The sequence below is a fragment of the Zootoca vivipara genome, chromosome 2 (genome assembly GCF_963506605.1).
Source record: "Zootoca vivipara chromosome 2, rZooViv1.1, whole genome shotgun sequence".
Classification (NCBI taxonomy): Eukaryota; Metazoa; Chordata; class Lepidosauria; order Squamata; family Lacertidae; genus Zootoca; species Zootoca vivipara.
The window spans coordinates 63,722,001-63,749,552 of NC_083277.1; the positions used below are offsets into that span (position 1 = coordinate 63,722,001).

Genomic DNA, 27,552 nt, shown 5'->3' on the forward strand with positions numbered 1-27,552 from the left:
CAAGAACACATATCAGTAGCTGGAATACATTGTAGATGCTGGCCACTGTAGCTGAGCATTAGAACTGCTCTTTAAAGGGGGAGTGGCCTGTGCTGTCCATAATCACATAAAATTAAGAAGATTCTGACACACAGACTCACATGTGCACTTAACACAGAGATGAGGTCAGGAACCTATTGAATTTTAGAAATGCCTGATCAGAGTTATTTGTCCATTCATCTATTTGCTTTGTAAGGAAACAGGGACTTCTCAACACCCAAAAGAGGCTTTGTAGATTGTATATAAAAGTTTTCTGAAGCGTGGATTCTCCAGGGGATTTCACCCATTACATAGATGCACACATTTGTTGGCCAACTCAGGAAGAAAAGCCTGTGTGGACAAATTAGTCCCAGAAAATCATCTAGAGCCAGACTCCAGACAGCACATTTTTATGCCAGGCTAGAGGCGAGAGAGATTTCTTTCCCTCTTTTTCTGCCAATTATTTTTAGCAAAATCTTAAAATATTGCTCACTAATGGACTGCCCCCCCGACCTTTAACAACAGAGGCCACCAGAGAAAAGAATGCAGACAGTCACACAGAAGAACAGCGTGTATCTGTGCCAGGAAATGGGAACTGCATTGTGCTTCTACAAATAGCCTCTTTCCCAATGCATATTGGTTTAAGAAGGAACAGAAAAAGGCCAACTGTTAGAAAATCAAGCCATGTAAGGGAAAAACTCAACTTATCTAGGTACCTTTTCCCTCATAATGTATTAGAGGTTCTATAGAAAACCCAGTCTATTCACAGGTCCCACACAATACAACAAGCCTCCAGTCTACACTTCACTTTCGCTGATGGTGAGCCAGATAGGTAATGGCCTCACACCAAAGTCCTTTCTTGATCTTCCTTCACTAAAGCTCTCCCCAAAGCTGGAGGTAGAAAATTGCTCCTACCTGCTCTTTCTCTTTAGGGGATGAAAGAATAGATATTGTGATCTGCATTGTTTCATAAAATAGCAGCATTTCATACAGGTTTGAAAAATAGGACTTAGAATGTCAGATTTGATCTTTCCTGGTTTTACACTTGAGGAAAGAGGGTGCCTTGAAATGCTGTGATCCTTTATGAAGAACTGGCAGTGCTAACAGAACCAAGTTTGCCTCTTAGAATCATAGAATCTTAAAGTTGGAAGGGACCCCAAGGGTCATCTAGTCCGAAACCCTGCAATGCAAGAATCTCAGCTGAAGCTGTCCTGTTGCTTGAGGTGTGGCTAGGTGGGCCTCAAGTTGCTGCACCTTCTCCTCCAGCAAAACAACCAGCTTGCCCTTGCTACAAGTGTACTGCTGCTTGTTCTCTGGAAGAATGACAAACATGGCACAGGTGTTACAGGTCACTGCAGCAGCTCCCTTGCTCTCCATGTCTCTGGTTCTGTGCACACCAAGAGACAGAACTCTGGGCCTCCCCTGCTAAATGCCCTGGCAAACCCCCCTGTTTGCGACGTCTGTTTGCGAGCTCCCAGGATCTGCGCACTGAGCTAAGTTTGACTTCTGCTGGTTGCTAACTCCTCCCTCAGCTTCGCTTCCTTCTCAGCTGTAACTCCTCCCCCTCGGATCCTGTGTTTCCTCTCTCTCTTTCGTGGTTGCTATAGGAGGCTGTTTTCATGCATAGGACCCAAAATGCACATAAATCCCCCCTCCTGCTACTTATGCAACATTTGAGTGGTGTGAGGGGATAGAATTCAGACGCTAAATAGAATGCACATTCTAGTCATTCCTGTAGGGGTTTTTTGTTTTTTGTTTACATTCCTATGAGACACCGATTCAAGCATAAGACTGCAATTTAAGCCCCACAAGCAAAATTGCCAACTCAATACATTTTGAAAACTGAAGAGCAAACTGCACTTTGGGCCATTTCAGCCACTCGCCCATCCATCATATTTGCATGTGTGCCCCTCCACTACGTACTTCAGGTAGTGTGTGGCATTGGGGCACATACGGCCATACAAAACTAAGTCCAGTGTATTTGATAGCTCCTCCTCAAAAAGAGAGGAGGAGGTGTCTGTAACTCAGTGGTAAAGAACATCCTTTATATACAAAAGGCCCCAGGTGGGCCTGGGAAAATCCCATCTGATAGAGCCTGGAGAGTTCCTGCCACACATTGTAGACAACAATGAATGATATGGAAGGTTTGCATGTCTGCCCCTCCACTCTGTACTTCAGGCAGTGGATGGGTTTTATCCAGCTAAGTTTAAATGAATGGATCTAAGCTAGCAATGCCCATTAACTTCAATGGGATTACTCTGCATTGGATACAACCCTACATTCCAATGATTATACAAATTGTGTTTACATGTAGGCTGATTTCTACACATGCTCACACATCTCTCCCTATCCTCTACCCTGGCAAGTGGCAAGCAAGAAGCATTTTCAAAGTGCAAAGCAGGGCTAAAAGCAGGGCTAAAGAGGGGTGTGACCCAATGAAGCCTCAAGAGCCAGATAGAGAGGTCTGGAGGGCTACATTTGATCCCCAGGCTTGACGAGGTCCCCCATCCTTGATTTAGTTGTTAGACCACAGAATGTAGTGACAGCTTTGGGAGAACTACACTGAGTGACACAATGTACGCTAAAAACTGCAAAAGAATAGCTAGGTGACCATCAGGGGGGAGGAGGAAGATAGATTAGATAGGAAGAAGGTAGTTTATGGGATGCTAGGCCCTGACCCTGAGGAATTCATAACTGCTTCGGTGAGGAAGGGAAAACATCAGTGGATCCAAGTGACCTGTCCTAGACATTAGAGCAGCAAGACATAGATTCATTGCACACCTCTCCACATCGAACAGAACCTCAACAACACTGGGATTCTCAGCAGAGTTATGCTGAGTTCACTGCTATGAGATGCTAAATGCATCTGGAAGTGCCAAAGTGCAACTTTGTGCAAAAGTTCAGGGGTCTGTTTCCTCACGTTCTCTCCACCTTCCCCCAACTGGAGGGGTGAGCTGGGAGGCTGCCACTTCATTCAGATCATGGACTCTTCCTCATCCTCTTCAATCTCTTTATCTACCTGAAAGGCTATGTTCTCGTAGCTGGTGATCCCTCCATATTTCCGCATGTGAACCATCAAAGGTTTAGGTGACTGGCTGCCTGCCAGAGTAGCCACATACATGCCAGTTCTGTTCTCCTCCAGGGATGGACCCCAGTCCATGGTTGGCCTGCTAGCTTGCTGGATTCTCTGCAGGTAGAAGGACAAACAATTACAGGAGGTACCATGATGGACATCCAAAAGAATGTCCATCTCCGGGAATCCAAAATTGCTTTGATACTGCCCGAAGCATTTCTGTGAAAGAGCATGGAAGAACATCTCCAAAGCTCCCAAGGCATGACCAGTGAAGTAAACCCAAACAGTGATTAGTGTTTGCACAGCCGGTAAAGTTGATGAGCACAGAGCACTGGTCCTTGTTCACTGTTAGTGTCAACTGTTTAACTCCAAAGAAGTTATCAGCACCTGTGGAGGCAAACAGTTCTGTTCATTTCAAAGGGTGCCCTGATGGGGTGCAAATATGCAATATAGTCTGAGATTAGCAGCAATATCATATGTTCTTTTCTGCAAAGCAGGAGTGCAAGGCTCTGCTATATTGGTTCTATGTTTGAAAATATTTCAAGTTTATGCAATGCACATATGCACCACTAGATGGCAACCTCTGTCCCAGCAATATAGAAACTTGATTATTAAAAGCTGTTTAAATGAAGTACTGTAATTCAAATGAAGATAGGTATTTAGAGTATCTCTGGAAAGTCAATTTTTTTGAAGATTGGATGGCAAGGAAAGTTCCTTTGCTTTCTCCACACATTCTTTTTAAATGGCTAAATAAAATGAAACTGACAACCAGCTATCCTCTAGCAGAGGGGAATGATTGCAACCTCATTCACTGTACCTAATGGTATGACCAACTCTGTTTAGACAAAGCATTAAACTGAGGTTAGTTAAAACAAAAGAGAAAGCTTCCTATCTTCTCCTTGTAGCCACAATGGTCATATAAAGTAGATGTAAAAGGTACAAAAACAAAGATCCCATGAGAAAACAGACCCTCCAAGTGTCCCTATTTTCCAGGGACAGTCCTGGATTTACAGAAGCCATCCTGGTTTCTGATTTGATCCCAGAATGTCCTGTTTTTCCTAAGGACATCCCTGTTTTCATCAGAGAAATGTTGGAGGGTATGAGAAAACAAAGAAAATGACCCCGGAAGCTGCTTACCTGCCAGAGTGTTCCTTCCTCGTGGAGCACAGCAAAAACCATCCCTGTGGGGACCATCAGGCAGGATATGATTCCCATCAGGATGCCCAGAATCTCAGCCCAGAATGGAAAACGATAGGATCCATTATACTCTGATGGTTCATACTTGATGATGCTGTACACCAGCAGAGCCTGAAACAAAGAGCATCATCATAGAGTTGCACAAGGCATTTCCCCTTCCGTTTTGAGTCGGCTGTAGGGAGTGCTGTCCTACAGATGAACTTTTAATCTCAGGAAGTGTAGGACAAGACCCTGCTAACAGACTAGGGGAGAATGAGATGAGCTGGGGGAAATGATTCAGAACTACCACCTGGCAGAGACTGAAGGTTTATCCATACCTCCGCCAAAAGCCAATCTGCAGCGCTGAATCAGAACAAATTGCAATCAGGTTTTTCAGCAGATTGCTATTTGTTACACATAGCACTAAATAGAGGATTTTCTGGGGGAGAGCAACGGGGCAAATACAAAAGCACTCAGATGCATGCCTAGAGTGTGCGGGACAAGTGGAAAACCATTTGGACATGTGCTTTCTAGGCACAGGGCAAGCAGAAATGTGGTCAAGCCTTTATTCAGTCTGTTGTTTCCATTTGAGAGGCTTCCCACCCTCTTGTGGCATTTTAGATGGTTTTGATAAAGGTATTGTCCAGCTGTGGATACTGGAGCATATTTACCATCATTGTCACTGGAGAAAGGAACAACCAGCAGGCTTTGAAGTATATCCCTGGCTTGAAACCCAGCATCATATGAATGTCACGGCAGAATCTCTTCATGCCTGTGGAGAACAAAATGATCTGTAAGAAATGGGATATTGCATCAGCTGTTTTCCACTAAATCATTAACGGCACAACCCTATGCAAGTTCACTCAGAAGTAAGCCCCACTATGGTTAATGTGGCTTGGCCCCAAAGGATGGCAGCCTGAGACTATCTGGGAGTAAACTCCACTGAACACAGTTCAACTGACTTCCAGAGAAGCAATTTTTAATGGTACATAAAGATGTGTAACTTACCCACAAAACAAACAATAGTACAAATGTATTCTGCAGAATACATTGTCTTTAAAATGTTAAAACTTATTTATATGTACTGTATTTCTTGCATTTATTATATATTAGTGGTTTTGAGACTTTTAGTTGTAGTAACAACAACAACAACAACAACAACAACAACAACAACAACAACAACAACCACCACCCTTGGTGCAGTTTGAAAGCCAGGGGTGGTACAATCTAAGTTATCATTTTAACCACTGCCACGTGCATCTTGAGATGTTCCAGATCTTACTGGCAGTCTTACTTACCTCACAAAAGCCAATGTATATCTCTTTGTATTTATCAATGTCACTTTAAAAATCTCAACACATACTCAGCAATTCAGAACTGAATTTCTACACTATCAGTGTATCTCGTCTTACCATAGACACGTGTCACCACCAGGCAAGTGGTAATGACCACTACCATGAGTCCAAACCCAGCGCTATAGTCATCCAGCAGCACCAGCCAATACATCCCGCCCTAGGAAGAAGAAGCAGTGAATGGTCAAAGCCTCTATCAAGACATGGGATTGTCAACTCAGTGAGTTTACTTGTGTCAATGCATCCTGTTCTACAGGCCAGCACCAGCATTTTAATGACCTGAATATTTAGGATGTATGAACAGGGGTGTCACGTACCAAAGAAGTCACGCTAGGAATTTCATGGGCTCATTCTATCATGGCACAGAAAACACTATGATTTGCTTTATAAATCACAGCTCAAATTATGGGTGGAATTCTACTGAGAACCATCAGCGCAAGGATTTCTAATCACACCACAGGACATTCCCCTCTTGTTTCCCTGTGTGTCCCTATGCCCTCCCAAAACCTGCTCTAGAGGGTTTGGGGAACCCCTAGAACATTTAGGGAGGGCACAGAGAGAGGAAAGAGGGATAACACATCAATTGCCCCTGTAAATCCTCAACTTAAATGATCAACAGAAAGGTCTGGCTGCTGCAGTCTTTGTCCATTTTGCTTACCTCTGTTGTGAGGATGAGCCCCATCAGGAACATCACAATACAAACGACGCCTGAGAAAAAAGCCTTCTTTGGCCGCAGGTAATATGGGAACTCATCTGTCACCGCAGTAACAATGGTCTCTAGAAAGGCAAACTGCACACAGATAAAAACAGATGCTCTCTTGTAAGCCATAAGCACCATTCGCTTGAGGGCATATAGTTCAAGTCCTTCCTCACAGCAGACTACACTCTTACCTGACTGTCCAGGCCAAGTGTCAACAGCATGAAGAAAAAAAGGAAAGACCAGAAAGGAGCAAGAGGAAGCATTGTCATGGCTTGTGGATACACCACGAATGCCAAGCCTGGACCTAGAAGACAGGCAAAGGAGGAGGAGAATCACAAGGTGGGGTTATACAGCTACAGGCAAGAATATATTACTGAGAAAGAGTCGAGTTTCATGGCTGTAGACATAAGGGCAACTTACAGCAAGAGATGTCAGGAAAGAAGAAATGTCAAAGAAACAGTCTAGAGTTGGCATAGAGCAATGTTTCCCAACTGGAAACAGTTTCCAGTCCCTGAAGTACTACTTGCTTTCTGGACCGTATTTTTTGAAAGCCAAGGGCTCAGGAAACAAGTCATTGATACCCTAGGTCACAACTTAGGATGCTTCAAGACACGGATGATCTAGCAGAATCCAATTGTTGCTGTTCTGATTTAAGCTGGAAGTGGAACACTAACTCTGCTTCTAGATTTCCAACACCTGCTAGCAAAGTGAGTAGCCCCAAATATTGGAGGGTGTGTGTAAATTTTACTGGGACCATTGTGTGGAAGGAGTTAAATAGTCCTTTTCTCTCACCATGATCACAATTGCAGTTACACCCTACCCCACCCTGCGTGCTGTAATTTAGAGTGGGAAGGAAGAAAAAGATGACATAAAACAATGTTATTTAGAAAGGGGAGGGTTAAAGAAGAAGAAGAGTTTAGATTTGATATTCCGCTTTATCACTACCCGAAGGAGTCTCAAAGCGGCTAACATTCTCCTTTCCCTTCCTCCCCCACAACAAACACTCTGAGAGGTGAGTGGGGCTGAGAGACTTCAGGGAAGCATAACTAGCTCAAGGTCACCCAGCAGATGCATGTGGAGGAGCGGAGATGCGAACCCGGTTCACCAGATTAGGAGTCTACCGCTCTTAACCACTACACTACACCACACTGGCTCTCGAGCAACAGAGCTGATTCCTAGATGAGCAATAAAGACCATAGAGGGGAAACGACCTAGAGCATAATTAGAAAATGGTCAGAATACTCTAAATTTCCCAGAATAGCTGTATACCCCGAGGGAAATTATGCAGTAATTCCACTCTCTCTCTCTCTCTCTCTCTCTCTCTCTGTGTGTGTGTGTGTGTGTGTGTGTTTATAAAAAAGAATATTCTTAGCTCCCGTCAAAATAAGGAAGGCGAAAATTTAAAATGTAAAAGGAGGATGTTCTGTTCACGATGTCCTGCAGCATCAGAAATCAGAAGATGGAGGGAAGGAATGTCCAGGCCTTACCTGCTTTGGCAACTTCCTGAACGGGGACGCCAAGTTCTTGGGACATGTAGCCCAAAACAGAGAAGATGGCAAAGCCAGCCAAGATACTGGTGATAGCATTGCCCACAGTAACTATAAACGTATCCCTACAGAATAAAAAATACAGAAACTGGATCAGCAGTCTCTAGCGTCATGAACTGGCCATTTGAGACCCCACAGCAGTGGTGGGGAGCCATTTTCAGTTCAAGGGTCACATTCTGGCGGTCACATGCTAGCAGTAGGCAGGACTAATAGAGGCAAAAGTGGGCAGTATGAATGTCACCTGTGAACAGTAGGCTACTTTCTGCATGCGCACATACGTACACACACACACACACACACACACACACACACCACCACCACCACCACCACCACCCTGGCAAGCAAGAAGTATGATTAGAGTTCAAGAACACATTCCAGGCAAAAAGACTTAAGGAGATTCCAGAGCACAGCTGGGAAGGGGTATGGCTCAAGACAATGTATGGTCTGTGAAGAGTCCCTGGGACCAGACAGAAAGGATTGAAGGGCCACACTTGGGCCCTGAGCCAGAGGGTTCCATCCCTGATGTACTGAATTGGAAGGCAAGAGGAAGGAAAGGATGACACCACAACCAAATTAGGCTGCCATACTTGCCATCTATTAGGATCTAAGTTGGGGATTCATACCTTAGAAAATGCTACTCTGTTGTGCTTTGGGTTTACATGGAAATATCAAGAGATATGTCACCTATAGAAATATGGAGAGCATTTGTTTTGCTGAGGGTAAAGAGCAGAAACAGAGTTCTCATGGGATCTTTATGCTGATTTTATTTGAATCCCATGATGAGCTGGAATTCTGTGTGGTTGTGCTACATTCCCCTCTCTCCTCCTTGCCCCATGCTGTTTTTGGGGATCTCCCAACATCCCCCAAGCCAATTTTGGGGGCGTGTAGGGGAAGGAAAGTGTGGGAGGCCCCATTGTGCAAATGGAAGTCTTTGCACAGGGCTTTCTCTGATGGAGCAGGGCTTGTTGGGTGAATCTCATCCTTTGCCTTCATTGTTGCAAAGCATCCATATTAGAGGGATGGTGGGGAGCCAGGGAAAAGGCTGACTGATTTAGTCTAGATCCAACTCTGTGCTACTTTCCATTGTAGATTCTCACTTGTTTTCTGTAGTTACGTTTTGTCTCCTTCCTCTTGCCACATCCACAATGCATCTGCTACTCTATACAGCTTCCATTCAGGGATCAGGGAGCTCTCTCTGTGTTCCATCTCCATGCCATGTTACACTGAAAACATGTACCTGTAAATGTTCTGGTGGAAGGTGTTATATGATGCAAAGGTGAGAAGTCCCCCAAATCCTACTCCAAGAGAGTAGAAGATCTGTAAAGCTGCTTCAATCCACACCTGAAACAGTGTTTGAAAACAAGAGGTAAAGGAGAAGTCCAGTGAAATCCAGAAAAGTCAAGAAGACTCTGCTTTGAGTGACAAACCAGTCAAGTCATCTGCACAGTGAAGCTTTTTCTAAGGATGATCTAACGATTCTAACCAGTTTGAAAGCATGCTAGCTTTGAAAGCATACAGTAGGTACTGCTGCAGCGGGAAGGTAAACAATATTTCCGTGCTCTCTGGCTTCCGTCACAGTCTCCCATTGCACCAGAAGCAGTTTAGTCCTGCTTGCCACATGACCCGGAAAGCTGTCTGCGGACAAAGGTCGGCTCCCTCAGCCTGAAATCGGAGATGAGCCCTGCACCCCATAGTTGAATTCAACTGGACTTAACTGTCCAGGGGTCCTTTACCTTTACCTAACCTCTCATGACAACGAAACATTAAGGAAGAACTTTGCCAAAGCACATCTGCCAATGTATACAAATTTAATAAATAATAATTATCTGCCAATGTCTGCACTTATTCCTTAATGAAGTTAAATGATCCTAAAGTGTTTCTGTACATCTCCTCATGCAGGATGCATGCTAATTTCTCCTTTGCACGTTACAGCAGAAGTGAAGGAAATAAACACACATTATACTTTTGCTTTTTCCTCTAATGCAGTGCTCCCCAACCTTTTTATCGCCGCGGACCAGTCAACGTTTGATAATTTTACCGCGGCCCGCTGAGGGGGGACGTTGATTGTTTATATTTTATTTAGATTGTTTTGATTTAATAATTTTAATTTAATTGTATTTAAATGTTCCTTGGGTGGCCCGGTACCAATTGATCCACGGACCGGTACCGGTCCGTGGCCCGGGGGTTGAGGACCACTGCTCTAATGCACAGGAGAACTCTGTGTTTCGATTGGACCCACCTAAGTGCATTTCTATAGAGTGCATGCAATACATGTACTAGATCTCAGACAAGTCAACACATGGGAAGGGGCCATGGCTCAGTGGTCCAGCACATGCTGTGTACACAGAAGAGCCTGTGTTCAGTCTTTGGCATCTCCACTTACAGGTTTAGGAGTGGGATCTGGAAGAGCAGCTGCTAGTCAAAATAGGGAACAATGGGCTAAAATGAGAAATGAGGCTCAGTATAAGACCATTTTATATTTTCATATAAATGTCTCATATGAGGGAAGAGAGTGATGCAGATGGAAACGAGGGGGCTGGAAATGATTTTATAGGGGGAGGTGCTAAAATACTCAATTGTTGTTTATGGTAGCAGCAACATATTTAATATAGCACGTTGCTCTGGTCTCAGTGATGTATATTTTGCATGGACAGAACTAAAATGCTATTCTTACATAGCATTGGAATGCCACTTGATTTTCAATTTTATTTTTGCAAGGGCTGTTCTGCTTACAAGTGGGGTCCAATTAAAACCTGATTGGCCTATCCAGCCCCTAAACATTCTTCTCAAACAGGCATCCCCAAACTTCGGCCCTCCAGATGTTTTGGACTACAATTCTCATCTTCCCCAACCACTGGTCCTGTTAGCTAGGGATCATGGGAGATTGGGAGTTGTAGGCCAAACCATCTGGAGGGCCGCAGTTTGGGGATGCCTGTTCTAAAACAAGAGCCTTTTCCTTCCTTGTGCATCCCGCCAAGCTTGAAGAGCCCCCTGCTGCATACATCTGCTCTGAACATGGTGAGCATTTGTGTGTGGCAGCCGAAAGGGTAGGTCAATGTAATTAAGGTCCACTCTACAGTGAAATCACATGGCATAAACCTCACCTTGGGAGACAGTAGCAGGTCAAACTGTGGTGTGAGATAGAACTTGATTCCTAACCAGGCTCCTTCCAGGGTCACACCTCGAATCAGGAGCATGATCAGGATGAGGTAAGGAAAGGTAGCTGTGAAATATACAACCTGCAAGAGGACAGAAGTATTTGATTGAAGCTGCAATGGTTCATTTCAGTATGCATAAGAAAATGTGGAGATGGTGGCTGTCTACAGGACAGCTCTGTAGAAGTCTTGCAGTGTTCCACAGATTATTCAGAGCGGTTGTCATGCACCCATAATGTCCAACCGTTGTGGTGTATTGGTTGGAGTGTTGGACTAGGACCTGAGAGACTAGGGTTCATATTGCCACTCAGCCATGGAGCTCACTGGGTGGCCTTGGGCCAGTCACCAAATCTCAGCCTAACCTATCTAATAAGAGTTATGTGAGGGTAATATGGAGAAAGAAAAAGTGGTGTGTGACTCCTTGAGTTCCTTGGAGGAATTGGGGAATATAAAACAAACAAACAAATAAATAAATAAATAAATAAATCCTCTGCACGTTTCAAGAAATTCAAAGTTAGAGCATCCCCAAAAGATGGTTGTCCAGACCTCCAGTGATGGAGAGCCCACCACCGCCCTTGGAAATTGACTTGAGTTTGCTCTTACCATCAAGACATTCTTCCTAGTGCAGCTGGGGTGGGGGTACACATGGTTATTGTCAGACAATGATCCCAATTGTACGCTGGAGGAGACTGGAGCTGTACTTGTTGGCCCCACCAGCTCTGTTGGGTCCCCTGTAGCTTGTCCTGTCACCCTCCATGCATCGGAGGGCTGAGCATCTGCAGCTGGGAGGCTGCTTTACTTGCAGAGCTCCCCACACAACCTTGGCAGCAAATTCTAAAATGTGTGGGGAGTGTCCACATGTAAAGCCAAACCCCACCCCCCATTAAGCCCCAATGTATGGAGGGTTACTGGCTGGGTCACTGCGAATGCAATGGAGGGGAAGAGGCCAACAAGTGAGTCTAGCTAATAGTTCCAGAACAAGCATAGCTTCAAACACACTAGTGCCTGCTGCCGATTCATACTTTACCTTGCCGGAGGATTTGACTCCCTTTAGGATACATAGGTACACAATGACCCAGGCGAGGAGAAGACACAGGCATAGATTCCAGCGGATCCTCCCAGGATCGCCAATCCCCGAGCTCTCCTGGATGTGCAGGACATAACGACTAGGACAAAAGGGAGGTGGTTAATGGACAGGAGCTTCACGTCTCTCTTAGTACAAGGGAGGGCAAATCTGCCATTGAAAACCACCTAATTTAGGAACATTAACTGGATTGGGCCAAGGGCCCCCAAAGGGTTGGGGATCCCTGATTTAGAGTGTGGAGTTGTCAATCAGGTCCAATATGGTTGTCAATGGTCACCTAAACATTGCCTGGCCTATCGTACTTGCCTCCAGTATTCCTCACTTGGGCTGACAGTGTTAGAGATGTTGAGGGGGACAGCGCCATTCCCCGTGCGCATGATGTGGTGGTCCAGGCACAGGTCTGTGTTCCACCAGTTGCCGCAGTACTGCCAGGGCAAGTTTTTTGTCAGCGAGGCAAAGAGGTAGAAGAGAACGTAGGCAATGATCATGTTATAGTAAATGGCCACCAGGCAGACAATCAGGATTGTGGCCATGCCAACACCTGAAAAGGGAGCAAAAATGGAAGACAGATTAACATAACGGCAACAAGACTCAGACAGCTCCTTGGGTGCTGCTTATATATGGTGAACATTTCCATGTCAGAAAATCTGAGTCAGCCATAACCACATAGGCTGGCACTTGACCACTGAAGAAGAAAGCTTCATTTGCTTTGGTTACATGATATGTACAGAGGATGGAAGGACCAGCCTATTCCTGGTCCGTGTCAGTTTTGCATGTCTACATTCATAAATCCATTTTGCCCAATTTCTGAAGTAATCTACATTTAAAAAAGAAATCCAAACTAAAATTTACATTTAGACACATATTTTCTCACAAATTACATAAGTACATGAAAATAGCTCTGATGGACTAGGCCAGTAGCCTATCTAGGCCAACATCCTATTTTCACAGTGACCAACGAGATGCCTTTGAGAATTTTGCAAGCAGGAGTGGAGCACAACAGAGTTCTTCCCTCCTGCAATTTCCAGCAATTAGTATTCAGAGGCATACTGCCTCCTACAGGGGAGGCAGTACATAGCCACTGTGGTTAATAGCAATGTCCTTCTTGAATTTGTCTAATCCTCTTTTGAAGCCATCAACTTGGTGGCTATCACTATGCATTGTTAAGGTTGCTTCCAGATTTTGAGGAGGGGAGTTAATATGCAAGCAGGTTATTGAGATTTTGCAAACAGGTGTTTGTTTTACCTCTTCTTCCTGGAAAGGGTAAATCTGGATTAAATGCCATGCCAGGGGAGGGGGGAGGAATACAGGCTGGATACTGCAAAAAACGAGACACACCAACACCACAGTAAACACCAGTCTGGAAGCACCCTAAATATATTTTGTCTCAAACTACACATTTCTATATGCGTTTTAGTAGCTTTTTTGCAGAATTTGAAAAACTGAAATCCCAAGGGATAGTTGCATTCCAATCTGCACATTCAGCTGGGAGGTGTGGATTGTGTCTGCCTGTACTGGAATTTGCAAGGGACGGATTCCTCAAGCATCCCTATCCATTCATAACTATCCACACCAGTAATTTTCATCCTGGCTGTCACATTTGTCATCATCTCTAGTGTACCCTGTTGCATTTAAAAGCACACAAGCCATGTGAAAACATTGGCCTTGGGGTTGTTTCTCATGCAACTCGGAGCTTGAGACTGGACCATTAAAACTCTGAAACAATGAGAGAGAGAGAGAGAGAGAGAGAGAGAGAGAGAGAGAGAGAGAGAGAGAGAGAGGCTGCCTTCTCTGTGCCTCTCACCATGCAGCTTCACTGATCCCTTTGTGTACCATCCATTCGCACCCATAGGAGTAAGTGGGCTTCTAAGTTTGCTCCATGATGAGCAGAGACAGTGGCAACAGCTGCTGCTATGCCTTTTTGCTACTGACACAATGGACCCTGGTTTTATAGTTCTCAGCAGAAGAGAGGGAGACAGAAACGTCAAGGAAGCTGAGAACTGCCTTGCATGCACACACACCTTTAAACAGAGGGCTTATCTTCCAAACAGCAAGAGGCCCCAAGCTGGAGAACTGGCCCAGCGACAGCTCCATAAAGAAGATGGGAATCCCACAGATCGCCAGCATGATGAAATAAGGAACAAGGAATGCCCCTGTAGGATAGAAAATCGTGACACAAGGCACAGGGGGCATGGGTGGATGTTGCAGCACAGTTAAATGTGAGCACCTTGTTATATAACTTCCCTATATAGCATAGATTCATTGTGCTAGGAGGGACCTTGGATGTCATCTAATGCAACACAAGCTCAATGTAGGATCTACAGTGCAGGCTGCAACTTTAATCTAGATTGAACATTTCTATGGAAAACCCAGTAGGTTAAAACAAAAACAAAAACTGGAAACAGTAAATGTGGATTAAGTTGAGAATGGGAGTGGGGAGAACAGGACGGCATTTTGTTGTCATTGTGTGGATACTGCAGAAAAACTTGCATGCCTGAGCAACACCAAGTCCACAATAGCTCCCTTGATTTCCAGTTACTTTAAATGTATGTGCAAATGCCCAGGTTGCCATCTGAGAACTCTATGGCTCCAGCATTGGAGGTACCCCCTATTGTAATAACTTGCTTGTGATGGGACCATAGTTCAGTGGTAGAGAACATGCTTTGTTTGCAGAAGGTCAAGAATCATTCCTTAGCATCTCTGGTTACAAAGATCAAGAAATGGGTAATAGGAAACTGAGATGATCTGGGGGACTTTAAGGTGAAAGCTGAATCTAAATGACTTGACAAGATCACTGGAGTGACTGTGGTTCAGCCATGAACCCAATTAAATCCCCATAGTATCCTAATCAGTGGATTAAAATGGGGGGGGGACCTAAAACGTCAAAGACTATCTACATGGCACATATTTTCAAATTTGCATTTTTGGCAGCTGTCTAAGATTCACAAGATTTTCTGTCAATTCAAAGGGTTCAGTTTCCACTCTACTGAAAGCCAGCCAATTTTGTCAAAGAAAAACAATTCCACCCACCATTCTTAGAAAAGCAATCTGAAGACACTGTTCCTCAAACACTAACCAGAAGATTTAGCCAAGCAAAATCAAATTATATCTCTGAATTCTGTCAGCTTCCTGGGACCGACACCCCTATGGCATAAGCAAAACACTGAATCTTGCTGTTATTGTTACTTTTCTTCCCAGTGGAGAAGATGGTATCTCCAGGAGTGTGCTGCCCTTTTACATCCTGAATTCATGCAAGCTGCACTATACATTGACTCAGAAGGATGTATGCCTCCTACTGATTCATCAGCGTTGCTTTCGGAAACACGCAGAACATTTGACAGAGGTGCCTGGCATCATGCTGAAGCTTAAGAGTAAACAATTCATATGGAATGGCAGCCAGCCCCTTGATAAATGTGTCCTTAGCATAGCTGCCAAGTTTTCACTTTTCTCGCGAGGAAGCCTATTCAGCATAAGGGAAAATCCCTGTAAAAAAGGGATAACTTGGCAGCTATGGTCCTTAGTTGTATATCCCAGGACACCATAGGGGTATAGGAAATGGGTCACGGAGGACTAGCACCCATGAATAGAATACACAATTTAGGGACCTGTGTCTTTTCATCCAGCACTGAGCTGGAGCAAACTACAGGAATTTGAGTTTTGTATGTTTAGGTGTTGACTTCCTGGCAGTTTTTGTTGTGATCACCCTGTCTCCATTTTGGTTTTGTAAAAATTAAAGGGACCATAACCTAGGCAGATATTCTTTAGATACCACTTCAATAGATGGACGGGGTATAAATAATAAATTATTTATTATTATTATTAATAATAATAATAATAATAATAATAATATTATCACTTTTGTCCCTCGTGTCTGTCTTTTTTTAAAAAAATAAAACACTCCATCTCCCCTTCCCTGCATTTCAGAGATGCAGGTGTACGCTCCCACCTGCCAGATCAATGTCTTGCAAGCTGCAGAGAGAGACAGTAACTCAACAGTGTCCCCAGGGTGCTTGTGCCCCAGCCAAGAGCAAATGCACATCCAACCCAGGGGATCAGCACAGCACAGAAGTTGATGCAGGAAATCAGGTGTCCGCTTGGTGTGTTTCCTGAAGTTGGTTGTGGCTACAAGCAAAGCAGCAGCATTGGGGAGTTCTTCTGGGCCATGCCTGCATTGCAGCTGCTGCTTTGGGAGTTGCACACACACACACACACACACACACACACACACACACACCTCCTACCTGGCGCCAGTTTTCTATGGTCAGTTTTCAATATAGAGATGCAGCCCTCCAGCACAGGATGTGGCAGGAGCCCACAAAAGCCCTAGTAAGAAAAGCCCAGGGCTTACCTCCTCCATTTGTGTAAGCGCGGTATGGAAACCTCCAGACGTTCCCCAGTCCAACACAGTAGCCAATACAGGACAAAAGGAAATCTAGCTTGCCTGTCCAATTCCCTCTGTCTTCAGGGTACTCAATCTCCAGGTCACCATCTCCTTGATCGCTTGGAGTCATTAGCAAGTCTGGAATCACTGGCTGACAAGGGGCAGAAGTGAGTAATTAAAGACAAGGTTGTTGGAAGAAGACAGAAAGAAATGCAAGGGAAACTTCAGAGAGCAAGGGGAAATGATTTTTTTTTAAAGAAAAGTGTTGATAGAAGCTAGATGATGGTATATGTATGTAAGATACACACACAGGAGTGGGCAACCTGTGGCCCTCCATGTTATTGGACTACAGCAAACTTAGGGGAGCACAACTGGTTCAGTCACACTGGACATGGTGCCTCAGGGGTGCCTTCTGGGGAGCCCAAGAGGTGGAGGGGCTCCGAATGTTGGCGTCACACAGGGCACCACTGAAATTTGAAACACCAAGAGATCTGCCACTGAGTGATCGTAGCTTTCATCATTGCTGCCCATACTGCTTGGGGCTAATGGGAGCTGCAAGGAAAGACTTGCCTCTGTCATGAGCTGAGTGAAGTCCATCTTCTCAGCCACAGAGTTCCAAAGCTGTTGCCTGTCTGCTTTATACAGAGTTGATGGAGGTAGACTCCAACATCATCTGGAGAGCACCACATGGACTACCCTTGGTCTACTCTACACTGACTACGCTCTGCGGGGGTTCGTTTCCAACACACGTTTTCCCAAGCCATATTTGGAGATGCTAGCAGTTGAATCTGAGATCTTCATCATGCCAAGCTTGTGCTCTGGCATAGAGCTACACCACTTCAGCATGTCATAGCTGCCAAGTTATCCCTTTTTTACAGGGATTTTCCCTTATGCTGAATAGGCTTCCTCGCGAGAAAAGGGAAAACTTGGCAGCTATGCACCATGTCCAGTCCTGCTCTCCCTGCTTGCATGATGTTTCTCAGGGATTAACTTAGCCCCTATTGCATCTGAATCACACCCCTGGGCCAGCGATAGCTAACATAGTGCCCTCAGACGTTGTTGGACTCCAACTCCCATCATCCCTGGCCACTGACCATGTTGACTGAGGCTGATGGGAATTGGAGTCTCCTAACACCTGGAGTGTACAACATACAATGAGTACATTGGCTACCACTGCTCTGGCCCAACAAACCCTCTATGGTTTGCCAAGTTAAAAAATAGCAACCCATCATCTCTCTGGCTTCCATTGCCTCATTTAAGAACTGCCTGCCTAGCTAAGACACTGGCTGAACTAGTCTGACTTAAAAATGACCCTCCTTGACGTGGCTTCCAAATATATTTTCCCCAAACAAGAAGCTGCCTGCTTCTTGGTGCTTAATTTCATAAAAAGAGAGGTGACAGGGCCCAACCCTATATGGAAACCCCACACTCTGACTTGAAAGCTCTCCCTTAAAATCCTTGACATGAGGGGACAGGCTCTGGCTACTCAGCAGCAATTGAAAGGTTCACTTGCTGAAACTCAGGAGAACTATTTGATCTTTATTATTAATTCATATGTTCCTTGAAAACAGACAGAGCACTGGTGAGCACTGGCCCAAATTAAACGCTGGTTCTCTTTTTTTCTCCAATAGCTGCCCTTTCCTCTCCCACTGTAGGCTACAGTTGTAGCAATGAGCTCCTCTTATTCAGTTTCCATGGAGACAAGTGAAGAAAGTGTTAGTCGGTGAGGAAACTGGTGTAATAATGAAGCACAGATTTACCTGCCATATGTTTACATGCTGTTGCACTTACATGCACACATATCTCTGCTCAGACCCAGCCATACAAACATGTCTGTACGTGGGCAAGCTAATATCACACACATGTGAATAACATGTGCATCCGTATACAGACCTCATAGATGCAATTATATATTTTTATTTATTTATTACATTTATATCCCACCTCTATCTTCCAAGGATCTCAAGGTGGTGTACATGGTTCTGCTTAGGTTAGACTGAGAGATGGTGATTGACCCAAGGCTTCATGGCACATATATGAACATGATACCCAGAGAAACTTCTATATATCTTAGTGCAAAAGATGCCTATGTATGTACATGACATATCTTTAACTCATGTGGACAAGTACATAATCATGTACACTCGCTCGCTTTCTCTCTCTCTCATACACACTCTTCAATCAATAGCATCAATTGATGCTTTTGAATTATGGTGCTGGAGGAGACTCTTGAGAGTCCCATGGACTGCAAGAAGATCAAACCTATCCATTCTTAAGGAAATCAGCCCTGAGTGCTCCCTGGAAGGACAGATCGTGAAGCTCAGGCTCCAATACTTTGGCCACCTCATGAGAAGAGAAGAATCCTTGGAAAAGACCCTGATGTTGGGAAAGATTGAGGGCACTAGGAGAAGGGGACGACAGAGGACAAGATGGTTGGACAGTGTTCTCGAAGCTACGAACATGAGTTTGACCAAATTGCGGGAGGCAGTGCAAGACAGGAGTGCCTGGCGTGCTATGGTCCATGGGGTCACGAAGAGTCGGACACGACTAAACGACTAAACAACATACACACTCTTACATTTATAATAATCTAGACCTAACACATCAAAGCAGAAAGTAACTATATGGACAGGACAGTGCCAACATCTTTAGAAATGAATATAACCAGGGAAAATCTACTAAAAATGCCCTTCATGGTACTGTATATTCTTCCAGGCACCATAATAGCCACTCATCTGTTCACTGAACACATTTATATGCCATTAATCCTCCAAAAGGCTGTCAAAGTGATTTACAATACAGCATTTTAAAATGTAGAATATATTAGTAACGTTAAGCAGCTACAAGATAAAATTAATACAGACCGAAAGCTTCCTTTAAAAAGCCACATTTTAGCTTCTCACTGAAAAGTGAGCAAGTGAGGCTCTTTCTGGGGAGGTCATTCCACAGTCTAGGCTCAGCCGTCAGAAAAGCCATCTTGTGTCACCACCTGCCATATTTCAGGCAGCAGGAGGGCTACCAACAGAGTGGCAGTTGAACAGAGTGCTTGAGCATGAGCAAAAGGAAGAAGGCAGTCCTTAAATCGAGCTGGCCCCAGATCATTTAAAGCCTTGAGGTTAAGACTTCAAATTAAGCTGGTACCAACTGGAGCATCACTGGGATGACAAGATCAGAAAGCGTCATACCAAGGCAGCTACATTTTGAAGCAACTGAAGTGCTTTGGAAAGGCAGCGAGCCATATAAGGAACATGTTACAATGATCTAAACTGGGCATAACGGGCATGAAGAACTGGCCAGGTCTTCTCCAGCTAGGAACACAACTGGTGCATCAGCCAAGGTATGCTGAAAACCCAGGGCACCCAGGAGCAGTGCAGGATCCAGGAAACTTCCTAAAGTGCCTATGCGATCATTCAGGAGATTGCATCCCCAACCAGATCAGAATGATCACCTAATTCAGGTTCAATGGAGCTTCAAACCATGTCTTTACCCCATGCCCATTACCTGATTTAGTTTCCCTGCACCAAACTCCTATTTCAGGCATAGGCAAGCTCAGCCCTCCAGATGTTTGGGACCACTGGTCCTGTTAGCTAGGGATGATGGGAGCTGTAGTCCCAAAACATCTGGAGGGCCGAGTTTGCCTATGCCTGTCCTATTTGATGAAGAGGTCATCTGCACATGTGCAATGGCCGTCTCAGATGTACACATCTCAGCTTAACCACAGCTTATGTTTTCAAATCAGGTGGAAGGTGGTTTAAGGGGAAATGCATTGAACAAGAGAATTTCTCAAGAAACTGCATGATACAGATGGGTTTTAGCCAATATCATGTGTACTCAGTTTCACTGTTCCAGTAGTGGGAGTGCACTGAAGCTGGAGTAAATGGTATCCATGTGTACACAGCCTAAGTCTCACCATTACGCAATGTAAGTCTCCAGTTTCTAAACCTCTTGCAGTAACGGCTTATATTTTTCCAGGGTTTTTGCTGAAGCAATGAGATCTTGCAATCATTCCCTTGTAAGAAAAAGGAGTGGGGCAGCACACAGAGAAAGTAGGACAAACTAGCTGGGTGCAATGGAGTCTGTGTTCTAAAGCAAGTTGGGGTGGGAAAATGCCTTTGAAGTAAGCAGCAAACGTATTTAAAAATGCTTAGCTGAGTAAGGTGTACAAGGAAACTATGATGACTTTTCCCCTATTGATATAATAATAGTGTCTGTGTACATACGTGTGTGTACGAACTTAAGAAAGCAGTAAATTTTAAGGAAGTTTTCTGTTTTATGAACAATTTTAACTGATTTTACCCACGGTATTACTTTTGTAATCTTTATGTACATCACTTATACACTTCAGTGATTAAGCAGTATATAAATAGCTGGGGGGGGGAATAATTTCAGCAGGCATTGTAATGCTTTTACTGGAGAGAGAGAGAGAGAGAGAGAGAGAGAGAGAGAGAGAGAGAGAGAGAGAGAGAGAGAGAACCTTACACTTTCCAGAACACTTCTTTTTTGGAGGTTTTTTTTTGAAAATAAAAATAAATGCCTTTGTTTAAGAAACATGTTCAATAAATAAGTCAAAATCCTTTAGGTTTTTTTTCCTAGCACCTGTTTGGTATGAAATCAATGTTAACTAGTAATCTTTAGATTGGTAGTTCTAATAGATTCTCTTGAACCCCATTTTCAGCCCACATTATGGGCCAAACTACTTACCTTTGATTGCTTAATCTCTCCCTTCTACCCCCATCCTGCTATACTCTCTTTTGTCTAAATGCCCTTCATCATCTATGAGACCACTATGTCTCTAAGCTTGGTCCTTGGTTATTGTTTTCTAATCAGTGTCAGTATCTCAGGTGCAATGAATCAACCCACACAATACTTGGCTCTCTCTCTCTTTAACTGCAAAGCAGAGGCATAGTATGAGGAAAGTAGTTGAAGAACTAGTGTTCGCTGGGATATCCAGTCACATACATAAATTACTGTGTGAAAATGTCCACATCACAGCTTATAGTCACTTGCACTTATTTTTTCCCTCCTCCTGCCGCGGCCGGCATTGCTGCTGCGCCTATCACTATGTCTTATTTTCGGGGTATGGCTTATATTCCTTGAATACTTAAAAATCCTGCTATGGCTTATTTTATGACTACGTCAGGCATCCCCAAACTGCGGCCCTCCAGATGTTTTGGACTACAATTCCCATCATCCCTGACCACTGGTCCTGTTAGCTAGGGATCATGGGAGTTGTAGGCCAAAACATCTGGAGGGCCGCAGTTTGGGGATGCCTGAACTACATCTTAAAATAGGGGAAACAGGGTACTATGCCATGGGATGTCTGAAGAAAGAGTATGCCTCCGAGCATATGTAGCGTGCATATATCCATAGCTGCCAAGTTTTCCCTTTTCTCACGAGGAAGCCTATTCAGCATAAGGGAATTTCCCTTAAAAAAAGGGAGAACTTGGCAGCTATGCATATATCTAATACCTGAGAGCAATTTCTAGCACATGGCTTTCTACAAATTGAGCACCGAGAAGGGTTAATGAAATTATCCCACAACTGAAGTTTTATGAATCAGCCTAAAGTTCATTCTGACAAAGGCCCTACCCCTGTTTTCTGGCCAAGGCCAGTTTCCACTGACTGTGATCACTCTTATACTTTGGAGTGACGTGTTTGTCTCTCCGTGCTACAATCTGGTGCTTTCTTTAGAATCCTGGTGGCATTCTGAGCATCTTTCTTTGCTTTTAATTTTTCTTAGGCAGCCTTCTGTTCCTGAAGGGGGAAAAAATCCAATCACACACACCATCGCTTGGAACAACAAATTGAGGCGAGAAGCTGTTCTTCCCAGGCTGCAAAGTTTAAGCATTGTGGTTATTCTATAATGCCAAACTCTGCTGGGAGACTGAGAGACTCCAGCACAGGTTCCTCAGCAGGAAAATTTTAACAGCTTGCTGCCATTCCCTTCTCCTGTCCTTTGTCTTCTATGAAGGCATCCTCAAACAGAAATAGTTCAGAGTAGAAAAAACAAGGGCAGAATCAGAGCGGGAGGGTGGGGGATAGTTCAAATAAATGAAGGAACAATGGATAAGCTAGCTTTGCATATATATATAAAAAGAAAGTGTATGGTGACTATTGTGGTAAAAAGGCAAAAACGACAAATAGTATTATTCCAATACACACCAGATAAATGTGATAGACCACCTTTTGGAATACGAAAAACTTTTATTAGAGTGTGTGTAAGCCCCACAAAAGCTTTTATTTTACTGGTTACAGGTAGGTAGCCGTGTTGGTCTGGATCGAAGTAAAATAAAAAAATTCCTTCAGTAGCACCTTAAAGACCAACTAAGTTTTTATTTTGGTATGAGCTTTCGTGTGAGCTTTCGTGTGAGCTTTTGGTATGAGCTTTCGTATCTGAAGAAGTGTGCATGCACACGAAAGCTCATACCAAAATAAAAACTTAGTTGGTCTTTAAGGTGCTACTGAAGGAATTTTTTTATTTTATTTTACTGATTACTGGAAAGATCATTGATTCCACATCACACTCAAGAACATTGAGTTACAGGAGTGAGAGAAAATCCCTCACTTTAAGAAATGCATCTGTGCCAAATCTGAGTCACAAGCTGGCAGCTGGAGAAATCAACAGACAACCCCCCCCCCAACACTTCAAAATGAATAATTTTCTCCACAGTTTTTGGAAAAACTTGTCAAGGGAGTGTCCCATTTTGTAGACCTTGACTTCAGATCTAGTTGGAACCAGATGTGATATGTAGTAGTCTCCCTTCACTCTACATTAGCACGGTCTAATGATGCCATCTCTTTCATTTCCTGTTCTATTTTACGTGTGTAAAATAGAGGGCTTAGCTCTGTAATATTATTATAATAATAATTTATTATTTATACCCCACTGATCTGGCCGGGTCCGCCCGCCACTCTAGGCGGCTTCCAACACACACTAAAATACTGTATATTAAATCATCACAGATTAAAAACTTTCCTAAACAGGGCTGCCTTTAGGTATTTTCTAAATGTCAGGTAGTTGTTTATCTCTCTGACCTCTGATGGGAGGGAGTTCCACAGGGCGGGTGCCACTACTGAGAAGGCCCTCTGCCCGGTTCCCTGTAGCTTTGCTTCTCGCAGTGAGGGAACCGCCAGAAGGCCCTCGGCACTGGATCTAAGTGTCTGGGCTGAACGATGGGGGTGGAGACGCTCCTTCAGGTATGCAGGACCGAGGCTGTTTAGGGCTTTAAAGGTCAGCACCAACACTTTGAATTGTGCTCGGAAACGTACTGGGAGCCAATGTAGATCTCTCAGGACGGCGGCCGCTCCCAGTCACCAGTCTGGCCACCGCATTCTGGATTAATTGCAGTTTTCGAGTCACCTTCAAAGGTAGCCCCACATAGAGCGCATTGCAGTAGTCCATGCAGGAGATAACCAGAGCTTGCACTACTCTGGTGAGACAGTCTGCGGGCAGGTAGGGTCTCAGCCTGCGTACCAGATGGAGCTGGTAGACAGCCGCCCTGGACACAGAATTGACCTGCACCTCCATGGACAGCTGTGAGTCCAAAATGACTCCCAGGCTGCGCACCTGGTCCCTCAGGGGCACACTTATCCCATTCAGGATCAGGGAGTCCCCCACACCCACCCGCCCCCTGTCCCCCAGAAACAGTACTTCAGTCTTGTCAGGATTCAACCTCAATCTGTTAACTGCCATCCATCCTCCAACCGCCTCCAGGCACTCACACAGGACATTCACCGCCCTCACTGGTTCTGATTTAAAAGAGAGGTAGAGCTGGGTGTCATCCGCATACTGATGAACACCCAGCCCAAACCCCCTGATGATCTCTCCCAGCGGCTTCATATAGATATTAAAAAGCATGGGGGAGAGGACGGACCCCTGAGGCACCCCACAAGTGAGAGCCCAGGGGTCTGAACACTCATCCCACAATACCACTTTCTGAACACGGCCCTGGAGAAAGGAGCAGAACCACTATATAACAGTGCCCCCAACTCCCAGCACCTCTAGACGATCCAGAAGGATGTTATGGTCAATGGTGTCAAAGGCCGCAGAGAGATCCAGCAGAACTAGGAAACAGCCCTCACCTTTAGCCATATTTGCCGGGTCTAAAGATGTTTTTTTTAAGAAGCGGTTTAATGACCACCTCTTTCAGCAGGTCTGGGAAGACTCCCTCACAGAGGGAAGCATTCACCACCCCGCGAAGCCCGTTGCCCAGCCCTTCCCGGCTCGCTTTTATAAGCCAGTATGGGCAAGGATCAAGGAGACAGGTGGTCGGTTTCACTCGTCCAAGCAGCCTGTCCACATCCTCGGAGGTAACAGATTGGAATTGATCCCATGAAACATGACTAGACAGGGCTCTAGCACTCTCCCGCCCTAGCCCTGCTCCCATGGTGGAGTCTACCTCCTTCCGAATCTGAGTGACTTTATCTGCAAAAAACTTTGCAAAAGCATTGCAGGAGATATTGGGGTCCTTACCAGGCCCCGATGACGAAGGTGGTTCTGATAGATTATGAACCACCTGGAAGAGTCTCCTGCTGCTGTTTTCTGCAGATGCAATGGAAACGGTGAAGAAGGTCCTCTTCGCCGTCGCCATTGCCGCTTGGTAGGCTCGAAGTTGAGCTCTAGCCCGTGTCCGGTCTGATTCAGAATGAGTTTTCCGCCACCGGCGTTCTAGCCATCTCAGCAACTGTTTCATCGCCCTCAGCTCTGGGGAAAACCACGGGGCTGTCCGGGCTCCATGCAGTCGGAGAGGGCGCTTCGGAGCCAGACAGTCAATAGCCCTGGTTAACTCCACACATTCCAGCGGACCACCAGGGAATCGGCTGAAAGGCCATCAGCACGGGATAAAACATCCCCTACCACTCTCTGGAAACCAACTGGATCTATTGAGTAGCGGGGGCGGACCATCCAAATCGGTAGAGCAGCTGCTTATGATATTAAACTTCGGTTTGAAGCTGGTTTAATACCTTGTCTTGTTACTTATCCAGCACCACTAGGCCAGAAACAAATTGTTTTTCATTTCTCTCAAAATTTGGCATGAGAGGTGGAGACCTGGATTAGAGATGGCAGGAAGCCACCTTGAAAGTCACTAGAGGAAAACAAGACTCACTGCTTCATCAAAATCATAGCAAACCCCCATTTAGACAAGTATTCCCCATAGCTCCTGACTTGAATCTCCTGCTGCTGTCTTAATAGGATTGCTTTATTGTGCATTTTGACTGTGGATTTTTATTCTAATGTTTTGATTAAATTGTTTCATTGTGCATTTTAATTATGGGGTTTTCTTGGGGTTGTAACTTTTTTTTTGTTACTTGTTTATGCAACTAAGTGGTACATAAATTACTAATAGGTAAATAATTTGCTTTGCCTGCTACCTGTCGCGATGAGAGAGCCTTTTAATCCAAAAACTAGCACCAGCACCAGATTTAGGGTGGTGCCGAGCCAAGGGGGCTCAAAATTGAGAAGATCCATTTTGGGGCACCAAATGTCGGTCTCGCACAGGGTGTCATATTATAAAATATTACCAAAGTCCACCCCTGCTAGCACCAGTCAGAAACAGGATGGATGGCTATGCTTATAGACTACCTATCCCTGCAAATCTTTCTCAGACAGAGCACTCTGAATGGTGGTTGGAGGCTTGTGGGGTTTTCTGCCTCAAGGGCCAAAATAACTTGGCTGGCCTTGAACCGGCGTGGGGGGCACTGGGTGCTTTTTGCTGCTCTACTTTCATTTGCTGCAAAATGTCTTGGAACAGCCAGCAGTAGAGTCAGAAGTGGGAGATGTGGGGAAGGATATTAAATAAATGAATAAACATTATTACATTCATATCCCACTTTTCCTTCAAGGAGCTCAGGGTATACAGCACATGGTCTTCCACTTCCACTCCATTTTATTCCCACAACAATCCTATGAGGTCAGGTTAGGCTGTAACTGGCCCCAAGTGACCTTCATGGCTGAGTGAGGATTTGAACCCTGTTCTTTCAGGTCCTGCCTGGCACTCCAACCACTATGCCACACTGACATGCTTATGTAAGAGATTCTGCCCGGGTGATGTAAAAGTGGGGAGGGAAAATAGGAAGAGAATCACTGCCAGAAGGCTTCCCAGGGGAAAACAGGGAGGAGCCAGCCAGGTGATGCAAGCCGAGAGGGAGCGGATATGGAAAGAAGCAAAGAGGGACTCGATAGACCTGACCCAGTTTCCTGCTCCAGCCACGTCCAATGTGAACGTCTCTAGCCTGTCTTCCTGGATGCTCTTTTCCCAGAGTGGCTGGGGAAACCCAGCCAGATGGGCGGGGTATAAATATATTATTATTATTATTATTATTATTATTATTATTATTATTATTATTATTATATCACCTGTTGCACATAGGATGCAGTGGGAGGACAGGCACTGATGCAAACAGTACAGGGGACAGGGACTTGCACCTGAATATCCTCTCTCTCCCCACCCAATTCTTCCGTACCTAAATCCCACCCCCAGCCATATAGCATGCATCATCCCCTGATGGAAGCACCTGCCTTCTAGAGGACAAAGAAACACCTGCCTGGTGAGGCTGGCTGGTGAAAAGCGGGTGCACTCAAGTATAGGCACAACACACACACACACACACACACACACACACACACACACACACCCAGTGAACTTGCTAATTAAAGAGAGTGAGAAGAGCTGGCTGTGCAATGACAGCCAGCCAGACACCCCCGGCCTCCCAGCTGCCTCACCTGCTGCTTCAGCCAGGGGCAGAAGGTGTTGTCGTTCTCCACCTTTAGCATAAGACAACCTGTTACTCTGAAGGAGAAGCATCCCCTGCCAACCTTACCTGGGGGATAAAGGGACTGTGGGATGTGCAATCCTGAGCCTGGATTGTTTTGCCATCCAGAAAAAGGCACCTGCTAGAGCTCTCTTCCCCTGATACATGCACACACACTTTCTCCTTTTGTGGCATCTCATTATATGCCTCCGGTACAAGCTGCTTGCTGCCTCCTCGTCTTACCTTCTGAGGATGATGCTCCTGGTTCTTCATCGTGGAGTCGCGTTGCTATGCACTCCTCCCTCCCTGCAGTT

The 27,552-nt window shown here is 44.9% G+C and overlaps 1 protein-coding gene across 1 annotated transcript; it reads right to left on the reverse strand.

Annotated features, from left to right (window-relative positions):
• Window positions 1–284: 284 nt before the first annotated feature.
• On the reverse strand, window positions 285–27,552 carry SLC6A7 (solute carrier family 6 member 7). The gene is given in 14 exon segments (XM_060271637.1): window positions 285–3,205; window positions 4,229–4,399; window positions 4,939–5,039; window positions 5,680–5,779; window positions 6,278–6,466; window positions 6,469–6,623; window positions 7,807–7,931; window positions 9,104–9,207; window positions 10,971–11,105; window positions 12,049–12,187; window positions 12,412–12,646; window positions 14,127–14,258; window positions 16,454–16,637; window positions 27,482–27,552. Coding segments are annotated over 14 exon segments (2,013 nt in total). The 5' UTR covers window positions 27,512–27,552; the 3' UTR covers window positions 285–2,992.